The sequence below is a fragment of the Euprymna scolopes genome, chromosome 12 (assembly GCF_053919585.1).
Source record: "Euprymna scolopes isolate OS-2025 chromosome 12, ASM5391958v1, whole genome shotgun sequence".
Lineage (NCBI taxonomy): Eukaryota > Metazoa > Mollusca > Cephalopoda > Sepiida > Sepiolidae > Euprymna > Euprymna scolopes.
Window position 1 is genome coordinate 135,217,657 of NC_136493.1, and position 22,476 is coordinate 135,240,132.

The 22,476-nt window shown below is 32.4% G+C and overlaps 1 protein-coding gene across 16 annotated transcripts in view; it reads right to left on the reverse strand.

The window, feature by feature from the left end:
• The window catches only part of LOC145291500 (sorting nexin-13-like), a 289,540-nt gene that overhangs the window by 168,593 nt on the left and 98,471 nt on the right, over nucleotides 1-22,476 (reverse strand). For 8 of the 16 annotated variants that reach the window (XM_080137418.1, XM_080137414.1, XM_080137404.1 and 5 more), the window contains exons 3-4: nucleotides 8,324-8,423; nucleotides 911-949 (exon numbers count right to left, since the gene is read on the reverse strand). In XM_080137418.1, the coding sequence (XP_079993544.1) occupies nucleotides 911-949; nucleotides 8,324-8,423 (139 nt within the window). The remainder of the gene's footprint in view (nucleotides 1-910; nucleotides 950-8,323; nucleotides 8,424-22,476) is intronic. The other 8 variants (XM_080137419.1, XM_080137420.1, XM_080137413.1 and 5 more) reach the window with 1 other exon arrangement.

Consider the following 22,476-nt stretch of genomic DNA (forward strand, 5'->3'; position numbering starts at 1 on the left):
CACTTTTTTGCAGGAAGTTAAATTTGCTATGTAAATTTAACATAAAATGATCCCCCTGGATGGTGATATTTATGAAAAACTTGCTTCCCTCTTAAAATTTTTATTATTGAACTTTTTTCCTTTTTTTTTCTTTAAAAAAGATCTTCGGATTACTATAACGATTAAACACCAAATACCCAGATTATATGTATATTTTAAAAAAAAAAAAAAAAAAAAAAAAAAAAAAAAAAGAAGAATTTTGAAAACTTACCTGTTCAATTTTTAGAGGGGGAATTAATTTGGTATGTAAACTTAACGTAAAATGATCCTTCTGTTTGAAATTCAAAAATGAAATTATTTGGAGGAGAAACTAAATTATGGAGAAATAAAAAATAAAAATAAAATTAAAAAAAACAAAAAAACGAACAACATTTCAGATAGGTGACCGTTTTTCATTTAAGTTCATTATCTGGTGATATTTTTTTTTTAAGTCTTTGGGGAGAATCAACTACTTAAGGATCATTTTATGTTAAACCTACATAGAAAAGTGATCCCACCACCCCTGCTAAAAATTAAACAAAACTTTATGGATTAATTAAATGATTATATAAGTTTTAATTATAGGAGACTAATATTTTGCTATACTATTAAGCATTATTGAAACTGAGGCATTTTTTTTTTCCATTATTGCCAAGAAAGATTATGATTTTTTTTATTATGAAGAACCGATGAAGTTTATTTTTAACTTTAACTCAATTTCTGATTATAATTTAAAAGCCACTTTCATTATCAAATGAATATATCCTGACTATTTCAAGGATATTAATATAAAATTGTTAATTAATGAATTTTGAAAGACTATCTTGAAATTATTTATATTTTGTGGCAAAATATTAAGTCAGTTCTGAGGAAGGAAACAAAACATTCTTACATGAACTTCCATATCCAGCAGTGGCCAATTCAAACTTGTCTAAAACAAAACAAAATAAATTGCAACTCATATTTCATAAACTGTTTAGTCATTTTTGTTTTTAAAATGCTAAATAAAAGACCCCTTTAACTTTATCAGTGTATACATAAAATTAAATCTGCTTGGGAAAGGAGAATTCAAGGTGATCCTTCTCCAAATTAACACAGAAGGTATATACAGGGTGTTCCAAAAGTCTTGGGCACATTTCAATCCTTATATCTGCTAGTAAAATGAAAGTGGTGCCATTTTAAAGCTACATGCATCAATAACGTTTTTCCTTTTTTGTAATTTTGCTATTGATTTTTTTTTCTTATCAGATCCAGTAATGGTGTTCACTCAACCAGAAAAGACGTTTTGTGTGCTTGAATTTATAAAAACTAAATTATGGACACTTGTTCAACATGCATTTCGCCAAAAAGATCTCACACCCTGCGATTTTTTTTTGTATGGGGTTTTGTGAAAGGACTGGTCTATGTGCCTCCCATTCCAAGAGATGTGGATGAGCTGAAGGCCCAAATAACAACTGTTGCAATCATTGACAATGCAATACTTGGACACGTTTGGCAAGAATTGGACTATCGGCTTTATGTGTGTTGTGTGACCAATGGTGCTCACATTGAACATCTTTAAACATTCCATGAAAAACTTGAGATTACAGACTTTCTGAATATACCAGATGCGTTTTTATATCCTTAATAGTTCTCGAGATATTCAATGTCAAAATGTGCCTAAGACTTTTGGAACACCCTGTATTTTCTGTGAACACCTCTTTATTGACATTAGTTTCCACCATAGCACTTAATGGACATTGGTTTTGTGAAAAGGAGTACAATATGCACATCAGAAAGAAGTGTAGTGGTTCCAATTTTCTTCATACAGAAATCTTACATAGTGAAATAATTTTGAATAAAGAGTCACATTCATAATGCCATGTTAATTTGTGAGCTCAGTCTTTTATAGGATGCAGAGAAATGATATAGCTATGGTTTGATGATTTTTGCACCTTGACAACAAAGTTAGACTACCTGCTATTGAGGTTGAAGGTGTTCAGACTAGAACCAGTTTTGCATTGCAACTACTTCTGATTAATAGTAGAGACATAGTGAACAAAAATTAATGGTAGAGACATATTGAACAAAATTCTAATTGGATAAACAGACGTACACACATCTCAACTGAGCAAGGAAAAGGCAGGCTAAGAAAAACTTGGAATGACTCAGATGACCTCGAGCAATGCCACATCAAAACCAACGTAAATGATGAAGTTTCATGGAGAAAGTGATCATGGCCACTGTCCAATCCACATCTGATGTGAAAGTGACACATTAAATGAAGAACATTGAATATTTTTAAATTATTAAAGTTTATTAATGATTTAAAAATTAATTTTATTGATAATTTATTAATGTGCTTTTAATCCTATTTTTAATATTTCAGTATGTTGCAATATGAGTACAGACTGAAAGAATTCTATTTTCAATTTAATATAACTTTACAAACGACTTTGTACATCTGGAAAGGACATCATCCTTAAAAATGATATTGAAGGGAGAATTTTTTTATTTTTTTTAAATCTAACATATAAAGTTATCTCATCAGCTTTCCAAAGCATTTAAGCTAACAGATTAAACAGAATAGACAATCTTCTATTGTTATAGTTGTACCACGTTTTTGACAATATGAATATTCTTTGCTACAATTTATTTAAAAAAAAAAATCACTTACTCCAATCATGATGATTGCTAATATGAGATATCACATTAATAAATAAATAAATAAATAAGGGGGGAGTAAATCGGTTTAAATTGAATATAATACTTGTCTAACTTAAGTGATAGAAAATTATACTAAAATTGAAAAATTAAAACGACTCTAAAAAAAAAAAAAAACAAGTATAAAATCAAATGGTAGAAATCTTATTGGAAGAAAAGCAGGTGCATCTCTTCAAACTAAAGAATTTCAAAGGCAAATTTGGGAATCTATACAGAAATTGGAATTGGATATAAAAAAGTTTATTTGAATAAAGCCCTATTTACATGCCTCCATATGAGGGCAAAGTCTTTTGTGTTTACTTCATCAAAGTTTAAATGTTGTAAAATAGACATGGTGCGAACTCAAGTGATAACTAGAAAGATGCACTGGAACAAGCAGCCTCTCTCTCGGGCCTCATTCCTACAACCAATATCTTGTATGAATCATAAAAAAACAACAAAAAAACAACTCTATATTGATTACAAAGTTACATCTTTTTTTTTTTTAAGATGGCATTTATGCAAAAATAATTCTGATCCTGTCAAAGTGTTTTCTAGAAGGAACTGAATTGAGTTACATTTTATTCTTAACAATTACATTTTTTGATTATTCAGATTATTACGCTCATCTTGGATGTTATTTTCATAACGTTTCAGTCAATGTAACCCAGGACATGCATCTATTTCAACTTGAGAATCTATACGCAATTCTGAATTGAACCATTTATATTTTTTAATCAATGAGAGTAGATGGTTCTCATCCCATCAGCCATGACTGGATAGCAGTGTTAAGTAATGTTTATTTTATTCTGAATATCACTTGCAGAGGGAGGCAGATTGTCAGTCAGAATTGATTGTGGCTTAATACTTTTATCTATTGTGTAACAAGTTCATGTGGACAATTCTAGCATGAATTTGGGGAGATTTTAAACCTAATCTTGTTGTAGACATGTAGTATTACTACTTAATAATATTTATTTATAGAAAAGGAATATTGCTGCTATATTTAGTTTAATGCAAAGGAGTGTGGAATCCCTTCTGTGAAAATTTAGATACTTTAAATGTTTGCAGAAATTTTAAACAATTACATGTTAGACATCAATAATATTATCCCAATTTCAGTTTTGTTTTTAAAAAGTATTTTAAAGATTTTTGGGGGAACTTAATGCAAACTTGTCATTTGAAAATTCAAATATTTCAAATTTGCATTGAATTTGATCCATAATTATCAGACACTATTTAAGCAAGATTCCTTGAATTTCAGTTTCTTCTTAAGACCTCTTAAGTTTAAATCTTAAATTTTAGACATTTTCTAGAAACAAAATGATGTAACAAGGCTCTCCGGACAAATTTATTTTTAGTTGACCTTTGACAACTAAATATTCTCGTTTACTAGCCAAATAGAAAAGTTACTAGCCAAACCCATGTGATTTTTGGAATATGATATTTTCATTGTGAAAAGAACATACAAAGATTTTTCTGTATATTTTTAATAAATGTAATTCTTAATATGCACTGTATTTTATATCAGTATTTGGAGGCATTAACATTTGAATTCCTTCAAACGTTTTTTTAAACAGCCTACGTTAAAAAAAAAGTATAATGTTCTATTAAACTTTTATTGTTTAAATAATTTAACTACTAGTTTTATTAAAAAATAAACATTGAAAAGACATTTTTCATTCAGTAATAAGCTTTGGAAGATTATCAGTGGAAAAAAAAAACACAATCGCCAAAAGGTAAGCATTTTATTATTTCTAGTCGCCATTTGGAAAAATCACTTGTAACGTAAAGCCCTGTGTAATAAATCTCATCAAAATTGGAATAAGGATTCTAGACATAAAGTTTAGTATATCTTATATATTAATAACAACCATGATGAAACTAATAGAATTTAAACAATGCAAATTATCATTTCTTATTTGAAAGATGATAAATTAAATTTTATTTTGTTCAATATTTCATAAAATATTCATGGCAAGTAAAATATTTCTTTCAATATTTATGCAGAATAAGGAGTGTGCTATAAGTGTCATTTTCAAGGCAATTTACATAAAATGTCAGGTGTTGAATGAAAGTTTTGTCATTTTATTTTTGTGCAAACACTGATCAATTTTTTAAATGAAAAAATAAGATAATTAATTAAATAAAAGATAATTAAATAAAAAATTAATTGAAAAAAATGAAAATAATATTCTTTTTTGTGTTAAGAAAACACAATGAATAATTATTGGACAATTTTTGCAAAACTTTAAGAAAATTCAAATTCAGATCAAGAAAAATAGAACTCATTTAAGGTAAGTTTCATGAACAAATATTTATTTTTAGGATAAAAAAACAACTGATAGCTAACAATTTTTTTTAATCTCCTGATCTTTTCGATTTTTTTGTTCAAATCAAAAATTTTTTTATATATATAATAAACCAATGACAATTTTTTTTATATATATAATAAACCAATGACAGCAAACAAATGTTTTCTTAAAGTTTTTTTTTGTATGATTTTTTTTTTCTTTTTTAGGATGTAGGTTAAGTAAATATTTGTTTTGCTTAAAAGCTTCCATTTTATAAAAAAAATCTATATATTTGCTTCTGAAGAATACAGCATCTGTGCTAACTCTACTAAATTTGTGTTGACTTTAATAAAGTTTTCAAAATTTATTGAATTTTCTGCAATATTTTTATCACGTTCGCCAATTATCTCTGATCTGATTTTTAATGGCTCAACGTTTCAGCACCTTCCTGCATTTTACATAAACTGCCCCGAAAATTCTGACAATCAGATGGGCCTTATTTTTCAGAAGTATCTTCTTTTGATTTCTTTTGAATCAATTTGTTTTAAAACAATAAATCATGTTACAACATAATTCATTTAAAGTCCAGACATAATATTTTAATGCTTCATTTTTTATTTATTTATTTATTTTTTTCAAGAAATTGTTTTAAAATTAACAATGCACATTATAGAAGTTGCATAGCCTCTTGGGCGAAAGATAGTCTGAGAGCTAATATACTGTGTATGTGTCTTTTATAAACCTATCTTTGACACATTCACAACTCTCTTGTTAGTATTTACTTTGAATGTGGTGGAAGGGGAGTTTTTTTGTTCTTTGTCTGTTTTTTTGTTTTTTACATGCAATTTAGCATTTATCAAGACCTGGAGGCCACTCAAAGTTAAGGATTAAGGAGTGAAAAGTGGTTGGTGAAACAACACTGTAATGATCGGTAGTGATGAAAATTGGGTAGAAGTTGATTATTTAAGAGGATAGCTCAACAAGAACTTGTTTACATTGGACTTGAAAACAACCATGTTGTCAGTTATTAAACAGCCCTGCAGTATAGTTCTACAAGTGGGCAGTTCTAGAATAAGTTTGTTCATAGAATTTGCATTTAGTTTTAGGCACAATAGAGATTAAAAGAAATTGTTGACAAAGATTGTAGTTAGACAAGTGTTAGTAGTGAATGTTTTGCAAAGGGGGGACCATAGATTGAAGCTCTGTTGAGCACTTAGGAGATATGACTATATATGGCTGATGTGGTATTAGTGGGAGGTGAGCTGTGGTAATTCTGGTGATATTCTTCTCCAATTGTGCTTTGTTGTCTCTGCTTCTCCCTTACATAAGTTATCACCTATACTTAACATCATCATAGGTTTAACATCTGTTTTATATGCTAGCACGTGGTTGGCAGCTTTTAGAAATTGACTTCCAAACTAACCTATTTATGGCCAAGTTTTTATCCCTCTTTCTATTCTACAGCTATTAACCTAATCACCCTCATCATTCGTTAAACCTGACCAAACCAACCAAGTCTCCTGTTCTGCGTAAACTGTTGAAATTTAATTTTTCTCCAAAGTCAGCAAATTTAAGCCTGTCTTTAAGATTCACGCTATATATCCATCATCTCATATCATTTCTCTCCATGCAAAATATGTCCTCAACCGTCACTAACCAAGTTTCACTTCCACACATCATCACACTGTATATGCATGTCTTTGCTTAGCTGACGGCAGTAAGGTTCTGCTCGTTAGTAATGGCAGAAGTTCCCTGAATTTATTTTAGTCACTTTATTCTGAATTACACCATTTTTAATTTCGATATATTCTACACATGTCTCGTTGAGCAATCCTTCTCAATTCTGAAGAGAGATACACAACTGAACGAAGTAGAGAAAATCAGAAAAACTGGGTCAAATCAGCATGTTTGCAACAAGTTTTCAAGACATTATGTTTTGCAAATTTTTTAAGATGACGATTAAAAATTTATATTCACATTGTTTTCATTTTACATGTTATTCTCACAACTTTATAGATGACGTAACCTCTGACCTTTTCCAAATGCATTTTGTTGATCCCTGAATCTGTATAGAATTTTGAACCAAACCTTTTATTTAATCCATAGGGATAGATTGCTTTTGTTCTGTCTGGGTCAACGTTTACAGTAATTCTTAAGTATATTTTTAGTATTGCCTGTACTGAGAATTGAACCTTCAACCTCCAGTAGACTATCAGAACTGCTTATACTAAGCACTTTATCCATTATGTGGACCCATAGCAGAATAGATAAATACAGATGAAAGGACAGAATTGACAGAAATATGACTTAAGATGACCGTTTTTTTATTATCCCCCCACTTCCACAAATGATACTTGACATTTTAAGATTCCAGATTTAAATATTTGATACCTGGATGTATAGGTTAATCAAGAGAACCCAATAAAATCTATTAAAAATCTAAGCGAATATAATTTGAGTTTTTTAGATGAGGGTTGATAATTCATATTTGGATTATTCAGACTACTGTTCTCATCTTGAGTGTTATTTTCAATGTTTTAAGTTACTTTTCTGGGAGGTTGAAGGTTGAATCATCAATGTGGGTAATACTCGAAATACAATTGCAAATTACATAGGACTTCTAGTCGGTTATGGCTGACAGAACAGGAGCATGTTACCGTCATGGATTAACTCTTTAGCACTAAATTCTACTTTCAAGTCACTTTTCAAAAAGGAAATATTTCTTACTCTTACAGCATGTCAGCCCAACTGGTCTTCAAAGTATGGCTCGATGCATGGTTCAACAAGTGAATGAGGGTTTGTTTATGTCCGTGTGTCAGTTGCATGCTAACTTTTGTCACGTGTGAGTTTCATGATCAAAAAATGTATTTTTTGCATGAAAATATTCTGGTGGTAAAGGGTTAAATAAAGGGTTACATCCAAAATTCAATGCAGATTTCTGAGTTCAACCAAAATATTGTGGGGTTCGTCAAGATGCACTTAAAGAAGGTCAGAGATTACATCGACTGAAATGTTGTGGAAATAACACTGAAAATGCAAACAATAGTCTGAAGAATACAAATAATATGAACTATAATTGTTTAAAATTATATCTGTTTTTAGTTCTCGTACAGTAAAAGATTTGTGGATCCAAGATTCACTCGAAAACTACAAAAGACAATAAAAATACTTTTAATGCTTTTTCTCTTTCCCTTTCTCCAACCTTTCTTTTTAACGACTTTTTAATCCATTGTTTCCAATAACTAATCTTTTTAATAGGATTTTAAGCTGTAGATTTGTGTTTTAATGGCTTGAAGCTGCAAATAGATACAAAATCATAAATTGCTTACCGTCTTCAGCCCTGGTCCATGCACCTTCAGCTTAAAGCTGGACTGAGCCAGCAATTTCCGGGACATCTGATAACCATAATGGTAGGCAATAACAAGGCAGCTGTAAAAAAACACGAAAACATCCGTTGATAGACAAGTTAAAGAAAAAAAACACTAAATAGAAATAAAGAGAAAGTGTTCAAGTCTTATCAGTTTTTGAGAGAAGTTAGTATGGACAAATTTTTACAAAATAAAAAAAATGATAGAAAATAAAATTGGCCATCCCTACCAACAATCCCTATTTTATTCTTCAAAAAGATTAAGACTTATTCTTTCAGGCTAGGAAGAAAGTGTAGTATCTGTTTTATCACAAGTAAGAGGAGAAGTGTTGTGGGGACATACACACCCTTATAACCACTAAGATGGACTTGTCCATTAGGAATATAAACCAGAAAGTCTAGACCGCTCAATGAGAGTTATCCCGGATGTCGTACAGAGACGACTCCCCACGGACTTACTAACCTTTTCTGTACCACTAACCCTTGCTTGATATGTTCTTATTCTCACCAAGCCGGCGTGTGCCTACTTTTACCCTTTCCGGCTCCACTACAAGAAGTGTATTATTTTTGGTTTTGAATCCAGAATGTCCCTCTTAAGGAGTTAGATTATAACTAGTGATGAGACGATTCCAATATTTTTCCCCGATTCTGATACAGTTACCGATTCCGTGCTAAATTCCCAATTTCATTTATAAATCTCTAAATATTTAACTATAAGATTGTTATTTTCCCCGATTTCTGTAAAGACACATGTTAAATATGCAGATATTTTCCTAAACGTCAAAATACACTTGTGGAGGGTGATCTATCGATTTTAGCTTTACTAGTATTTTAAAATCAATAAATATTTTAGTATTATTACCAGCAATACGTAGATGAAAAGACAGACTGATTTTTGTTTGATCAACTCTCCACCTTTGGTGTTAAGACCATATTAAATAACTAAGTGAAAAAATATAACATTTAAATTTTCAATTAAGTTTGTAGCATAAGAATTTGAACTTTGAACTAAATCAAGTACATACAAAATTTAAAAAAAAAAAAATAAAAAAAAAAAAACAAGCCGAGAATGTAGGGGTGGGGTCCCCTCAACAAATGAAAAATTTACTTTCACCATGACTAATACTTGTGCAAAATGTTATAAAAATCCAAAGTGTGGTTAATTGAGAAAAGTGCAAACAAATGAACAGACGACGATTTGAAGACAATTTTACCCTTGTAATGGCCCCCTATTATTATTATTATTATTATTAGAGTTATCCGGGAAAATCGGTTCCGGCAAAAATTTACTTTCATTGTGACTAATGTTTGTGCAAAATTTGAAAGAAATCCAAGGCATGGTTATTGAGAAAAGTGCGAGCAAACAAACAGGAGTGAATTACTAGGTCCAATCCTCTTTGTCGGGGGGGGGGGGAATAAATCTGACTGCCTTTGGAGCAATAGCTTAAACAAAAACTATCTCATGTCCAACTTGCTTCTTGTAAAAAGAATCTTGCATATGCAAATTTTGACCCTTTCTATGAGGGTGTACAATACAATAGCATGTATGTGTGTAAATGTGTTTTTCCTCATCAAACCTATCTGGCTGATTGTGATTAGAACGACAGTATAGGATTTTTAGTTATTTTGAGAAAGTCACTTGTTCATATCATGTGAGGTCAAGAAGAAAGTCAAGATGTAGAAAGTAACTTGATAGAGGTAATTGTGTCTGACAGCATCTGACTGAAATTGAAAAAGAAATGGGTCACCATCTTCCAAGAAAAACACAAAGTTTTCACTATATCGATTTTTATTCAAGGAAACACTGGAGCATAATGACAATTGTTTGATATATTAGCTTTTGTCAATAACTGAATGCTGCATCCTGAAGTTAAAGCTTAACAGGCTGCTTCTAGCGAATTGATGAGAACAGGATAACATGTCCTATCATGAGGCGATCAACTCTAGAACCGGTTTTAATCATTTTTGTCACCAAACTTTGTTGGCACATATTGATTTCAAGACTGCACAATTGAGTCATAAGCGTGCATGTATAAAGCCAAACCACAACTCAATCTAATGCAAGATATTGTGCATAAATAGAAACAAAATAGGTCCTTCATGTAACTGCTAGAGGATTGTTTGAAAGCGAGGATTGAAATCACTAACTGATGGCATATATAGACCAAGGATTTCAGTGAGACCTGGATTTTTTATTTTTATGGAAACTACTCCAGACAAGGCATGAAGCTATTTGATGTAAGGAGCTAAAAAAAAATCAATTCTACTTAAAAGGTTAAAATCTAGTCAACTCTAAGTGTGAGATGGATAGATTATGATCCAGAAAACAGTAATTCTTCCCTCTTTGTCAGAAACATTGCTACTGGAATCTGAGAAGGAGAAAATAAGAGAAGTGGGAGTTATGAGGCTGCCGAAAGGAAATGTGAGATGGCATGCAAGAAGAGGTGGATTCATTCTGAAAAAAAAAAAAAAGTACATTATACAATAACAATTGAATTACATAAAAATGAACCTCTCCGAAATGGTTATCCAGATAGGATTCTGAAACAGAGCTGAATCATAACAGACTTTGTACATATAGAGGCTTCAATATCATTTCAGATAGAGCCTTATAACAACAATAACAATTTGACTTAACTAAACACTTTACTGTATTTTCATAGTTTATCCACTCATCAACATTGTTGTGTATTAATATATGCAATTCTTATACACTTGTGAAAAAGGGATAAACCATGAAACTGCAGTCAAGTGTTCAGTTTAGCCAAATTTATTATTGCTAAATAAATAAATGAATAAAAAGAAAAAATCATTCCATTTATCCAAATTGTTTTTTTTTTTATTTATTAAACATTTGAATATATTTTTTTTAATTCAAATATCTATAAAATATTTTACGTACATAAAAGTTATCTATGCATGTAAATTATTAAATAGATATTTGAATTAATATATTCAACTGTTTAATAAATAAAAAAATAAACATTATTAATAATTAAAAAAAATGTTCCAAATGAGGGCGACTTGAATATAAACAAAGGGCAGGTAACTCTCTTATAAAACCGTTCAGCTGACCGTAACAATTAAATACAGAATCGCTAATAAAAAATAAATAGATCAATAATCTTTATATCTTAAAATCTCTTCGGCTTATTAAGCTCAATGATGCAAAATATTTTCAGATACCTTATATATAGTGATCAGCAAACTCCGGAGCATAGCTATAGCTGACATACCTATTTTATAAACAGCTTCTAATAAGTGAATATTATGTATGATTAATTTGTAATTTCATTATCCTATTTTGTTACATATATTCAATAGTTTTGCTGATATTAATATTATTATAAGTAGTAGTAGTAGTAGTAGTAGTAGTAGTAGTAGTAGTAGAAGAAGAAGAAGAAGAAGAAGAAGAAGAAGAAGAAGAAGAAATATTAATACAATTTAATATAAAAAGGATCACATTTCCAAATGATAACTTTTGGTTACATTATTTGAAATTTAAATAAATTGGTTAAGTTTACACACAAATTCATTTGCATGTTACATTAGGTGTGGTTCTGAATAGTGGAGTTTAATGAACTATTATTAATTTTTGAGTCTGGTTGGCAGTGCAGGCCAATATGACACCAAATTTACAAAACAGATTGTTCTCGGGAGTGAATTATGGATAGATGACCAAAATAATTAAAACTTTAATTCTAAATTTAATATTACTAAAATATTAAATTTACTTTTTATTTATTTCTAATTGTTATATTTCAATAATTTATTTAATTTGATCATACTGTTCTGGGTTTCCATCAATCTACATACTAAGTAGTTAGCAATAACTAGACTAGTTTAGAATGCAAAAACGGGTAAATATATAGTTAAACTCCCTTCTGGTTCAACTTTTTACTTATTTTGATAAACTAAAGGTTTTTTTTATAAATGTAAAATCTTTTCTCTTATGCCATTAACAATAGGTATTCCAACACAAAATTTTATTTTCATTATCTCAAAAAACTTTCACAGTTCTTCTGCATTTACCAGCCCACAATTTCCAAAGTTTCTCTAATGAGAATAACCAGAAGCAGCCGATCACAAAACGCTAAACTGCTACGAGAAAATTATAATGATAAACAGGAAAACCATGGAAATACAATAAATAAAATTACAAACATGTATCTAACTCAACCCAACATAACCCTAATTTGCGCAATTAAAATTGATTATTTCTTCCAATTTATAAAAAATTAGCTTTCATAGATTTGTATTAGCTAAAAACAGCACATTCATTAAAAATTGGAGAATGCTCAGCAGACCGTTTCTGGTTATTTTCATCATCTACCAAGCGAGCCCGAACCAACTTTATGGAAATTATATGCAATGAGATTCATTTCAACAACTAACATATTAAATCTTCTTTTTATATATATATATATATATATATATATATATATATATATATATATATATATATATGAGCAAGCAGTTAATAAAACATGTTAAAAAACACTTTGAAATGAGTTAAAAACATATTTAATCTGAAAAGGAAATACTAGATAAGTGGATAGTCCTTAATCCGCGGAGTTTCGAAGAAATATTTTTCTTCTCATCAGAGGGTAGGAATTAGCAAAATGCGGGATCGGATTTTGCATGCAAAAGTATTTAATGAAACAACAAGACAAAGATCTTACTTGATAACAAAAAAAGTGAAGCAGAAGGAATATGGTGAAGAAAAAGGTGATTACACATGAATGGATATATTTTATATATATATATATATATATATATATATATATATATATATATATATATATTTTTAATTACATTTTCACCCCAAACAAGGCACATTGCCACTTTGGTGTAGAGGGCTACTATCAGGGGAAACATCTACTGGGCTACTATGTAGGGATTAGGGCAGCGAGATGTTGGTTCACGTTGCACTTGAACTTATGCATGTCAGTACAGTTGGGGAAGCAGTGACCTGGAATGGAATTCCAAAGTCTAGCAGTTCTGGGGAAGAAACTACTGGAGTAAAAAGATCTTTTACATCTAGGGATCTCTACAGTGTGGGGGTGGGATTTTGCAGCTTGTCGGGTCTGTCGAGGGTGTTCACGTCGTGGGGGCACAAGTGCTTGCAGTTCTTCAGAGCATTCACCATTATAATACTTGTAGAACAGGCAGAGGGATGCAACGTTTCGACAATGGGACAGAGGCTGAAGCTTAGATGCCAGTTTAGGGCCTATCAGATTTGCGACTCTCTTTTGAACCCTGTCAAGGAGCGAGAGACTAGTAGCTGATGCACCAGCCCAAATATGACAGCAATACTCCATACATGGGCGAATAGTGGCCTTATAGAGGTACAGGATACTTTCGGGTGTTAGAAGTTTTCTAGCACAGTAGAGAGCCCACCTTCCTCGCAGCGGCCCTGGCAATGCCCTCGATGTAATTGTTCCAACTCAGGTTTCCTGTGAACGTTAGGCCAAGGAGCTTGAGAGACGTACTCTAGTCGTTGGCCATTGCTATAGGTGGTAGAGAAGGTTTCTTGTAATTATTGAATGAAACCAGTTTTGTCTTGGCGGCATTGAGCGTGACCATCCATTTTTGTCCCCATTCCACTACTGATTGGAGGTCATCCTCTAGTGTTTCTGCCATTACTTTAGATATATGTTCATTTGTTTTCCTGTCGTGCCTGCTATAGAGTGTGGTGTCATCAGCATATATACCCATCTCAGAGGCAATTTTGTCGGGGAGGTCATTTATGAATATCAGGAACAGCAAAGGTCCAAGGATAGATCCCTGGGGCACTCCTGCATTTATATCATATTGTTTAGATGTACGACCGTCGAGGACAACCTAGATTTTTCTCTTATCTAAGAAGGATTTAATTATGTTAAGTATTCTACCAGTGATACCGTAAGATCTAATCTTCCTGAGGAGACCCTCATGCCATACCCTGTCAAAAGCCTTAGATATATCTAGAGCTACCGCTCTGCCCTCTCCCGCTTTGTCCAGTGAATGGTATATGCGTTCAGAGATTACAGTGAGGATGTCTGCCGTGGAACGGGCTTGTCTAAATCCATATTGTTGGTCGGTCAGAAGTTTAGCATCTGTAAGGTGCTGGACTAGAGCATGGTTAATTAAGGTCTCAAATATTTTGGCAAAAAGTGGGAGGAGGCTAATAGGGCGATAATTTGATGGGTCAGTTCTTTCGCCAGAATTCTTGAATACTGGTACAACAGAAGCAGTTTTCCAACAGCCCGGAAAGCATATATATCACAGTAGAGATCAAACTAGATGTTTGTTTTTAACAGTAAATCTACATGGCGACTCCAGCAAAGATGTTTCACAGGTTTAATATTTCATTTATAAGCTCAAAGTTGATTGACGCAGTTTACCTCTTGGCTTGCCCAATCATATGTGATGGTTCAGGCGTGTTGAGCACGTGACGAAGTAAATAAAAAGGTTGAACCCAAACACCTTGCTCTCTTTTCCCTCTCTTCTGTACTTGAATCCAGAACTGACAGCATGCATGCAATAGTGCCCCATCGGGAGCCTGTTGGCACTAAAAAGGTGACTAAAATCCATCGCAACTTAACGAACACACACACACACACACACACACACACACACACACACACACACACACACAATATTTAAGCATTCTTTCAATTTCTTTCTAATAATATAAAAAACAACAAACACTGCTTTTAATAACTTTTAATTAAGAAAATATAATTCATATAATTGAGTGGAGAAGTTTTGATACAATATGTGATGTATGGCACTAGAACTGTCGACATCTCAACTCTCCTACATCACAACTAAAGACTCTCCCTTGCTCTACAAGAACTGTTAATATTCAGGAACATTCTATTGCTGTAATCTTCTATTTCTAAACATTAAATATCTCTTTTTTGAATGTATGCCTCTTGGTCTTTATTTTTTATTTTTTTGTTCTTTTCATGTAACCCTCCAAATAGGTAATTACCCAAGATGCCTCCGACCCCCAATAAAAATGGAGATTTTACAAGTGGTGACCTCCAAAACAAACTCTATATAAAAAAGAAAAGAAAAAACTCAAATATGAACCACGTAAAAAAACAGGGAAAAAATCTTATTCACTAACATTCTATGAAAAACAAATTAATATTAATCCCACCATATTGATGAGTGATCCTTTTTTCTTTCAAGATGAGACTGCTTTTATATGTATAGACACAATATCATGCATTAAGTTTCAAAAAACACCAACATTAAAAAATTATCTGTGAAAATAGAAACGTAACATGAAATAACCTGGTAAAAAAAAAACTTACCGACACAAGAGAAAGAATTGTGTATTCATAAAAGGAAAAGATGAAATTTTATTTAAACCAAATTCTATCAAAAAAAAAAAAAAAAAAAAAAAAAAAATTATCCCAAGTTAAAATTGAAGAGAATTTCACTATATTTACCCATTTTTTTTTTTTTTTGCACACTAAATTATTCTTTATTATTCCTATTTATCTAATTTATTCATTTGAAAATTTTTGTTTATAAAATATTGTTAACCGTAAAATTTATTACGGTTAATAATATTTTATAAACAAGCATTTTCAAATTTTATTGCAGTTTTGAATTTAGAATCAAGAATTGACGATCTTAGCTCTGCCGGTTAAATCTAAGATGGTGGCTTAAGAATTTTCCAACATGGCGTCAAATGATTTTATATTAATTTATATATTTTTATATTGAGGGGCGGGGCTCTGTTATCTTTAAAGTTTACATGTTTTTAATTTGCTATTCGGCTCAATTTTCTTAATCACTTTTCATTTTATTTTGGAATATTGTGCCATTTTTTTTATTATTAATATTTAAAATTTGATGAGCAGTCAAATTAAATATAATATTTTTCATTATCGACTGCAAAATGTGTGCAAGATAGTAAAGAAAAAATATAAATATTCACTGAAACGAAAAATAAAAAAAATGAACAAAAATTACAATTGTGGACTGATTCTTTCTTTCAATCATTGGGATACAACCAATCAGTATATATATAAAAACATCAAACAAACGGGAGTGAATTACCCACACAGCATCAACCGTATAGCCTAATGGTGAGAAGCCTTGACTGTCATTTGGGCGGTTGGGTTTCGATCCTGGCTTGAGGCAGGCCTGTCTAGCCGCACTGATGAGCTGTGAAACAGCGAAACTACTGTATGTGGATGACTATATATATATATATATATATATATATATATATATATATATATATATATATATGTGTGTGTGTGTGTGTGTGTGTGTCTGAGGACTGCTTTCTTCTGTGGAAAACAAACATTTATTAAGTCGCATGACAAGGACTTCTGGTTTTAACCAACAATTTGTCCGAAACATTAGCATGTCTAGTATTGCGACCATGTAAATTTGTTTATATTAATTAAATATAAAATCAGTATAACCTATTAAGTATTGAGCTTATATTAACTGCGCTATTTCCACAACTCATGAAATGAAAAATATATTAATATAAATATATATAAATTCTCTTGTGACTCGCTCATGGAGGTTCAAGAAATATTTTTTGTTTCTCAACTCGAATAATTCCTTATAAACATTCAACATTTTAGCAATAGTGAAAATATACTTATGAAAAGCAAACTCTACAAAAAGGTGGGCATTTCACTCTTAGCCTAATTGCATCTCTTTCTTGGAGTGAAATAGTTTATTTTGCCACAAGTACACATATAAATGTATATTTTTATTATCATTAAATGGGATCATTGATTAAAATGAGAAATGCTGAAAGCAGGATAATAATAATAATAATAAACTATAACTGAACTATTATCTGCTTATCTTATCAAGCAGCGCTGAGTAAGCGATAAAAAAGTAAGCAATTAAAATTAAACGCATGAAAAGGCGCAATACATCAGCTCAAAAGATGCAGAATAAAAAGAAAAACAAAAATGCCAACATAGAGGAAATAGAATCAGATAGAGGAAACATTTATAGGGTTGTTACAGTTATGACAGATACCTTTTTACCGATTCCAAATATATATCAACTGTTCATAACCTATTATCGATTACTAATAGAGATTTGGCATCACTATCTGAAGCCAAACTATACTATTACTTCTATTAACACTCAATTCAGTTCACTGCACTATTTAAAACTAATGTACTATTTTTCAATCTTCCATTTGGGGTGGGGTGATAATATAATATAGTATCTATTCTATTGTCATGATATCAGTGAACATTTTTTTTCTATTAAAACGATGATTAACAATGTTTTATTTGTTTTTAAGTTATTCTAGCAAATTACCGTACTTAACAATTTAATAAACAAAAATATTTTAAAAACTGAAAATAACTTGAAAATACTATACAAAAAAATAACCGTTTAAATTTAGTAATTGATATAAAGTGTTGCACAGAAAAAATAAATTAAAACAAAAGTTATTGTTCTTATTTCGAATTATTTAATCAAGTAAAAATGCTTCTTTTTTTTTTAACTTGATTACTAAATTTAAAAAGTTTTTTTTTTTCATAGTATTTTTAAGTTAAACTGAGTTTATGGAATTTTAACTTGATTAAATAATTCGAAATAAAAAAAATGATTTTTGTTTTAATTTATTTTATTGTGCAATAATTTCTATCAGTTTGAAATATGTTAAACATAAAAAAAATTTAAAAAAGAATTGTTTATGACCATTTTGGTAGAAAAAAAAAAGTCTGATATGGATCCGCTGCTACGAATTCAGAACGGCCATGTGAGCGAGAAAAAGTGAAAGTAGTTCAGAAAGATGTCTCCTACAGGAGAACTCAATTAACATATTTATCGTTTTAATTTAATTAATGATACATAGAATAAGAGTTGGAGACAAAGTTTTCAGCGATGCAATCAAAGTGATAAAATATACCAAGTCACAGAGCCGAAGGGTTTATAAACTTAGCTTGCAAGCTGCCTAGCATAATGAAATGAAATGAAATTTTTTTTTTTTTTAATGTAAAAAAAAAAAAAAAAAAAAAAAAAAAAAAAAAAAAAAAATTCTTCAAATATGTTAAATACATCTTGGTTTAGACAAACAATGGTTTACCAGGTAAGTAAATGTATTTCACTTTTGGAGAAAAGAAAAGCTTACATTAAGTTAAAAGGTGGAGTTTAATTGTAATTGTAGAAGAGGCACATATATGCTGCTGAATTATTTATCTCCCTTTTCATATTCTTCCATAAAAACAAAGGTGAGTATACTATGGGAAAAAAGTTTTAATTTATTGACTGAGAAAAAGCTGTTTTCTAGGTTGGCAGTATTTTTGTGAACAGTTGGCTGAGATGGCGGAAATTTTCTGTTTCTATGTCTATCCTTGTAGCCATGTCACTAGTAAGGGTGCTGGAGGTAAACGTTTTGTCTGGGCTGACGTTATCCGCCTGATAGTCAGGGACCCGAACCTTGGATTAACCACTAAGGAGGCTGTCCTATCAGCAGGTGCAAAGTACTGGGGCTGCTGTATTGCCATTTGGTGAATGGATTCTGGACCATGCAGTAGCTTCTGGTGGGGCCTCTCGATGCCATACTAGTGGGTAATTGTTACGGCTTTACCTTATCATTAGCTACAAATAAAAAAAAAAAAAATTCTTCGTTTCTTTTTCTATCTTAATTTCCCCTCTCTGTCCTGCTCTAAGTAAATCTGTCGACCTAGTCCACAAATTCCAAAATTTCATCATGACAAGTTTCAAGAAAAAATACACGATTAAACCCGGTTCTCCAACTTCCAACGTAGACCCCTACTACCATGTCTCCTTCTCCAACATCAGGGGTCTTCGTTCTAACCTTCCAGAGGTTGAAACCCAATTACAGGAGACTAAACCAGACCTTTTATTTTTAAGTGAAACTGGCATTGGACAGGCTATTTCCCTAGATGAGTTTGCAATTTCAGGATACTCTAACTTAACTTCTAAATCTGACCCCCAAGATCGCCATGGGCATGGAATATGTGCCTATATTAAAGATAGCTTTCCATGTGGGAGGGACATCTCCAGGGAAGATCCTAACTTACCCTATATGTGCTTCCGGGTTGCTTTAGCTCACACTACTGCATTTATATTTACTCTCTATCGCCCCCACAACAGCGGAGTTACTATCTTTCAAAGCATATCTGAGAAAATTGATCAAGTCCTTTCTACTTATCCTTCAGCTAACATTCACGTATGTGGAGACTTCAATGTTCACAACGTCGAATGGTTGACCCACTCAAACAAGACCGATGATGAGGGGAGGTTCTGTCATGATTTCTCCATTGCCTATGACCTCACTCAGATTGTTCAGGAACCTACCCGTGTGCCCGATAATGACGGCCAGTATGCGAGCCTACTAGACCTTTTTCTCACAACTTGCCCTGAACTATGTTCAGTTTCTGTTCTGTCGCCTCTTGGATCTTCCGACCACTCTGTTGTATCAATTAAGATAAAAATGAAATGTAATAAGTCCCCAGACGTACCTCTTCATCGTACAGTATATCGATACACTAAGGCTGACTGGGATAGCTTCCGTACATTTATATCTGATCTACCTCTGCATTCCATGTTTAAAAAGGATGTGTCCTCTATAGTATTAGACCTAACTGAATGGTTAATTGTAGGTATTGACCATTTCATACCCTCTAAAAAGTTTCAGCAAAAACCTAACAGCCAGCCATGGTTCTCTCCAGAATGTGCTGCTGCCATTGCGCACAGAAATCACTTTTTCCACTGCTTCAAACGTAATAGATGTATGGAAACTAAAGCCGTTTTCAGGACTGCCAGCAACCATTGTAAGAAAGTAATAAGGAACGCAAGAGTGTTGTATGCTCAATCTGTTAAGTCCAAAGTAGCTGAGCAGAGGCTTGGTTCCCACCAGTTTTGGCAAATAGCAAACAGAATCCTGAATAGAAGCGTGTGCTCCATCCCAACTATTATCAATGGACCTGAGGTAATCTCGTCAGCATCAGACAAAGCCAAACTCTTTGTCAAGAACTTTGCAGCTAATTCTACCCTTTGCGACCAAGACCGCCAACCTCCAATATTTCCTCCTGTATCAGAAAACACGCTATGTGATATACGTATATCTGTACGTGATGTTGCGAAGCTAATCAAAAACCTTGATTCGAGTAAAGCAACTGGCCCTGATGGTATTCCAATTATAGTACTCAAAAAACTTCAACCTGAATTAGCGCCCATACTTACAAAACTGTTTAAACGTTGTCTTAAGGAGAATAGTTTCCCATCTCCCTGGAAAATCTCATCAGTATGCCCTGTATTTAAGAATTCAGGTGATCGCTCATCCCCCTCTCAGTACAGGCCAATAAGTCTCCTGTGCGTCATGAGTAAGTTGCTAGAATCTGTGTTAAATACAGAAGTAATCAAACATCTCAACAAAAATAACCTTCTTAGTGACACTCAATATGGTTTCCGTTCTGCTAGATCTACAGCAGATGTCCTTACAGTTATATCGCATAGGATCAGCAAATCTCTCGACGGTGACAATCTTTCTAGGGCAATTGCTCTTGACATATCTAAAGCCTTTGATAGGGTATGGCATAAAGGTTTACTTCATAAGATCGCTAGCTATGGTATAGCTGGAAAAGTCTTCTCAATTATTAAATCATTTCTTTCTGATAGGTTCATAAGAGTAGTAGTTGAGGGGCAAAAATCAGAAGCTCACAGTATTAATGCCGGTGTCCCTCAGGGATCCATCCTGGGCCCAACTCTTTTCCTGATCTACATTAATGATCTTCCAAATCATATCCTTACATCATTTGTAGACATTTATGCTGACGACACTACCATTTATGGTACCACATCTAAGACAGTAAACGACCAAGTTCTCTCCAATTCTCTCTCCTCTGATCTTGAGCACGTAGTACAATGGGGAAAGGAGTGGCTGGTTACTTTTAATGCATCTAAAACCAAGCTTCTCTCTTTACATCATCAACATTCTAATTCACATTTGTCATCAATTGAAATGAATGGCTCTCGTCTTCAGGAGGCCTCAAGTTTTGACAAGCTTCTGGGCTTGACCATTACTCCTGATCTTAAATGGAACACGTATATCAAATCTGTTGCCAAGGCCGCTGGAAAAATGGTGGGATCTTTCTATCGATCCAGTAGATATCTCACTGCTGATGCTATTCTCTACCTATATAAGAGCCAGGTACGTCCAAGGATGGAATACTGTTGCCACATCTGGGCAGGAGCTGCTAGAAAGGACTTGTCCTGCCTTGATAGAGTTCAAAATAGACTTCGTAGCCTCGTAGGAGATGTCCTTTTCTCCTCCTTGCAACCTCTATCTCACAGAAGAGATGTTGCGAGTTTGTCTCTGATGTATCGTTATTTTCATGGAAAGTGTTCAACTGAGCTTCAATCTATGGTCCCCCCTCGCCAAACTTTCACAAGAAACACTCGTCTAGCTGTAAACACTATCAATAATTTCCCCCACTCTTTATCTGTGCCTAAACTTAAACGTAGATTCCATGAACAAAGCTTCTTTCTTAGAACTGCACGCCTGTGGAATTGTCTTCCGTTTTCCTGCTTTCCGGCTGACTACAATATGGTTGTGTTCAAGTCTAAAGTAAATAAGTTCTTGATGAGCCGTTCCATATAAGTTATTAAATTTACCAAATTTTCATTACTAATGATTACTATATTGACCAATTTCTACTGTACACTCTTTAACCCTTATCCTTGAGTGGCCTCTGGGCCTTGATAATGTGGTGATGCCTTTGTAAAAAAAAAAAAAAAAAAAAAAAAAATGAAAAGGGTGCTTAGCTGTAAGAAAATGAATGCAAAACAAGTCGTGTGTGTGTGTGTATATATATATATATATATATATATATATATATATATACATACATACATACACACACACCAATTATAGTTCTTTTATACCTACAGGCACTAGTATTTCATGCTTACGCAATCATCAGTGTAGGATGACAATCTCTGCCAGTCGAGAGATTTAAACCCAGTCACAAAGCCATCTTTGATTCCATTTATTAAGCCACCAAACAATGGCCACGAGAATGAAGGGAATTAAGTAATAAATGCTCAATTCGGGCGCGAACATTAAAAATCCATATGCAAATTTTCTTCATATAC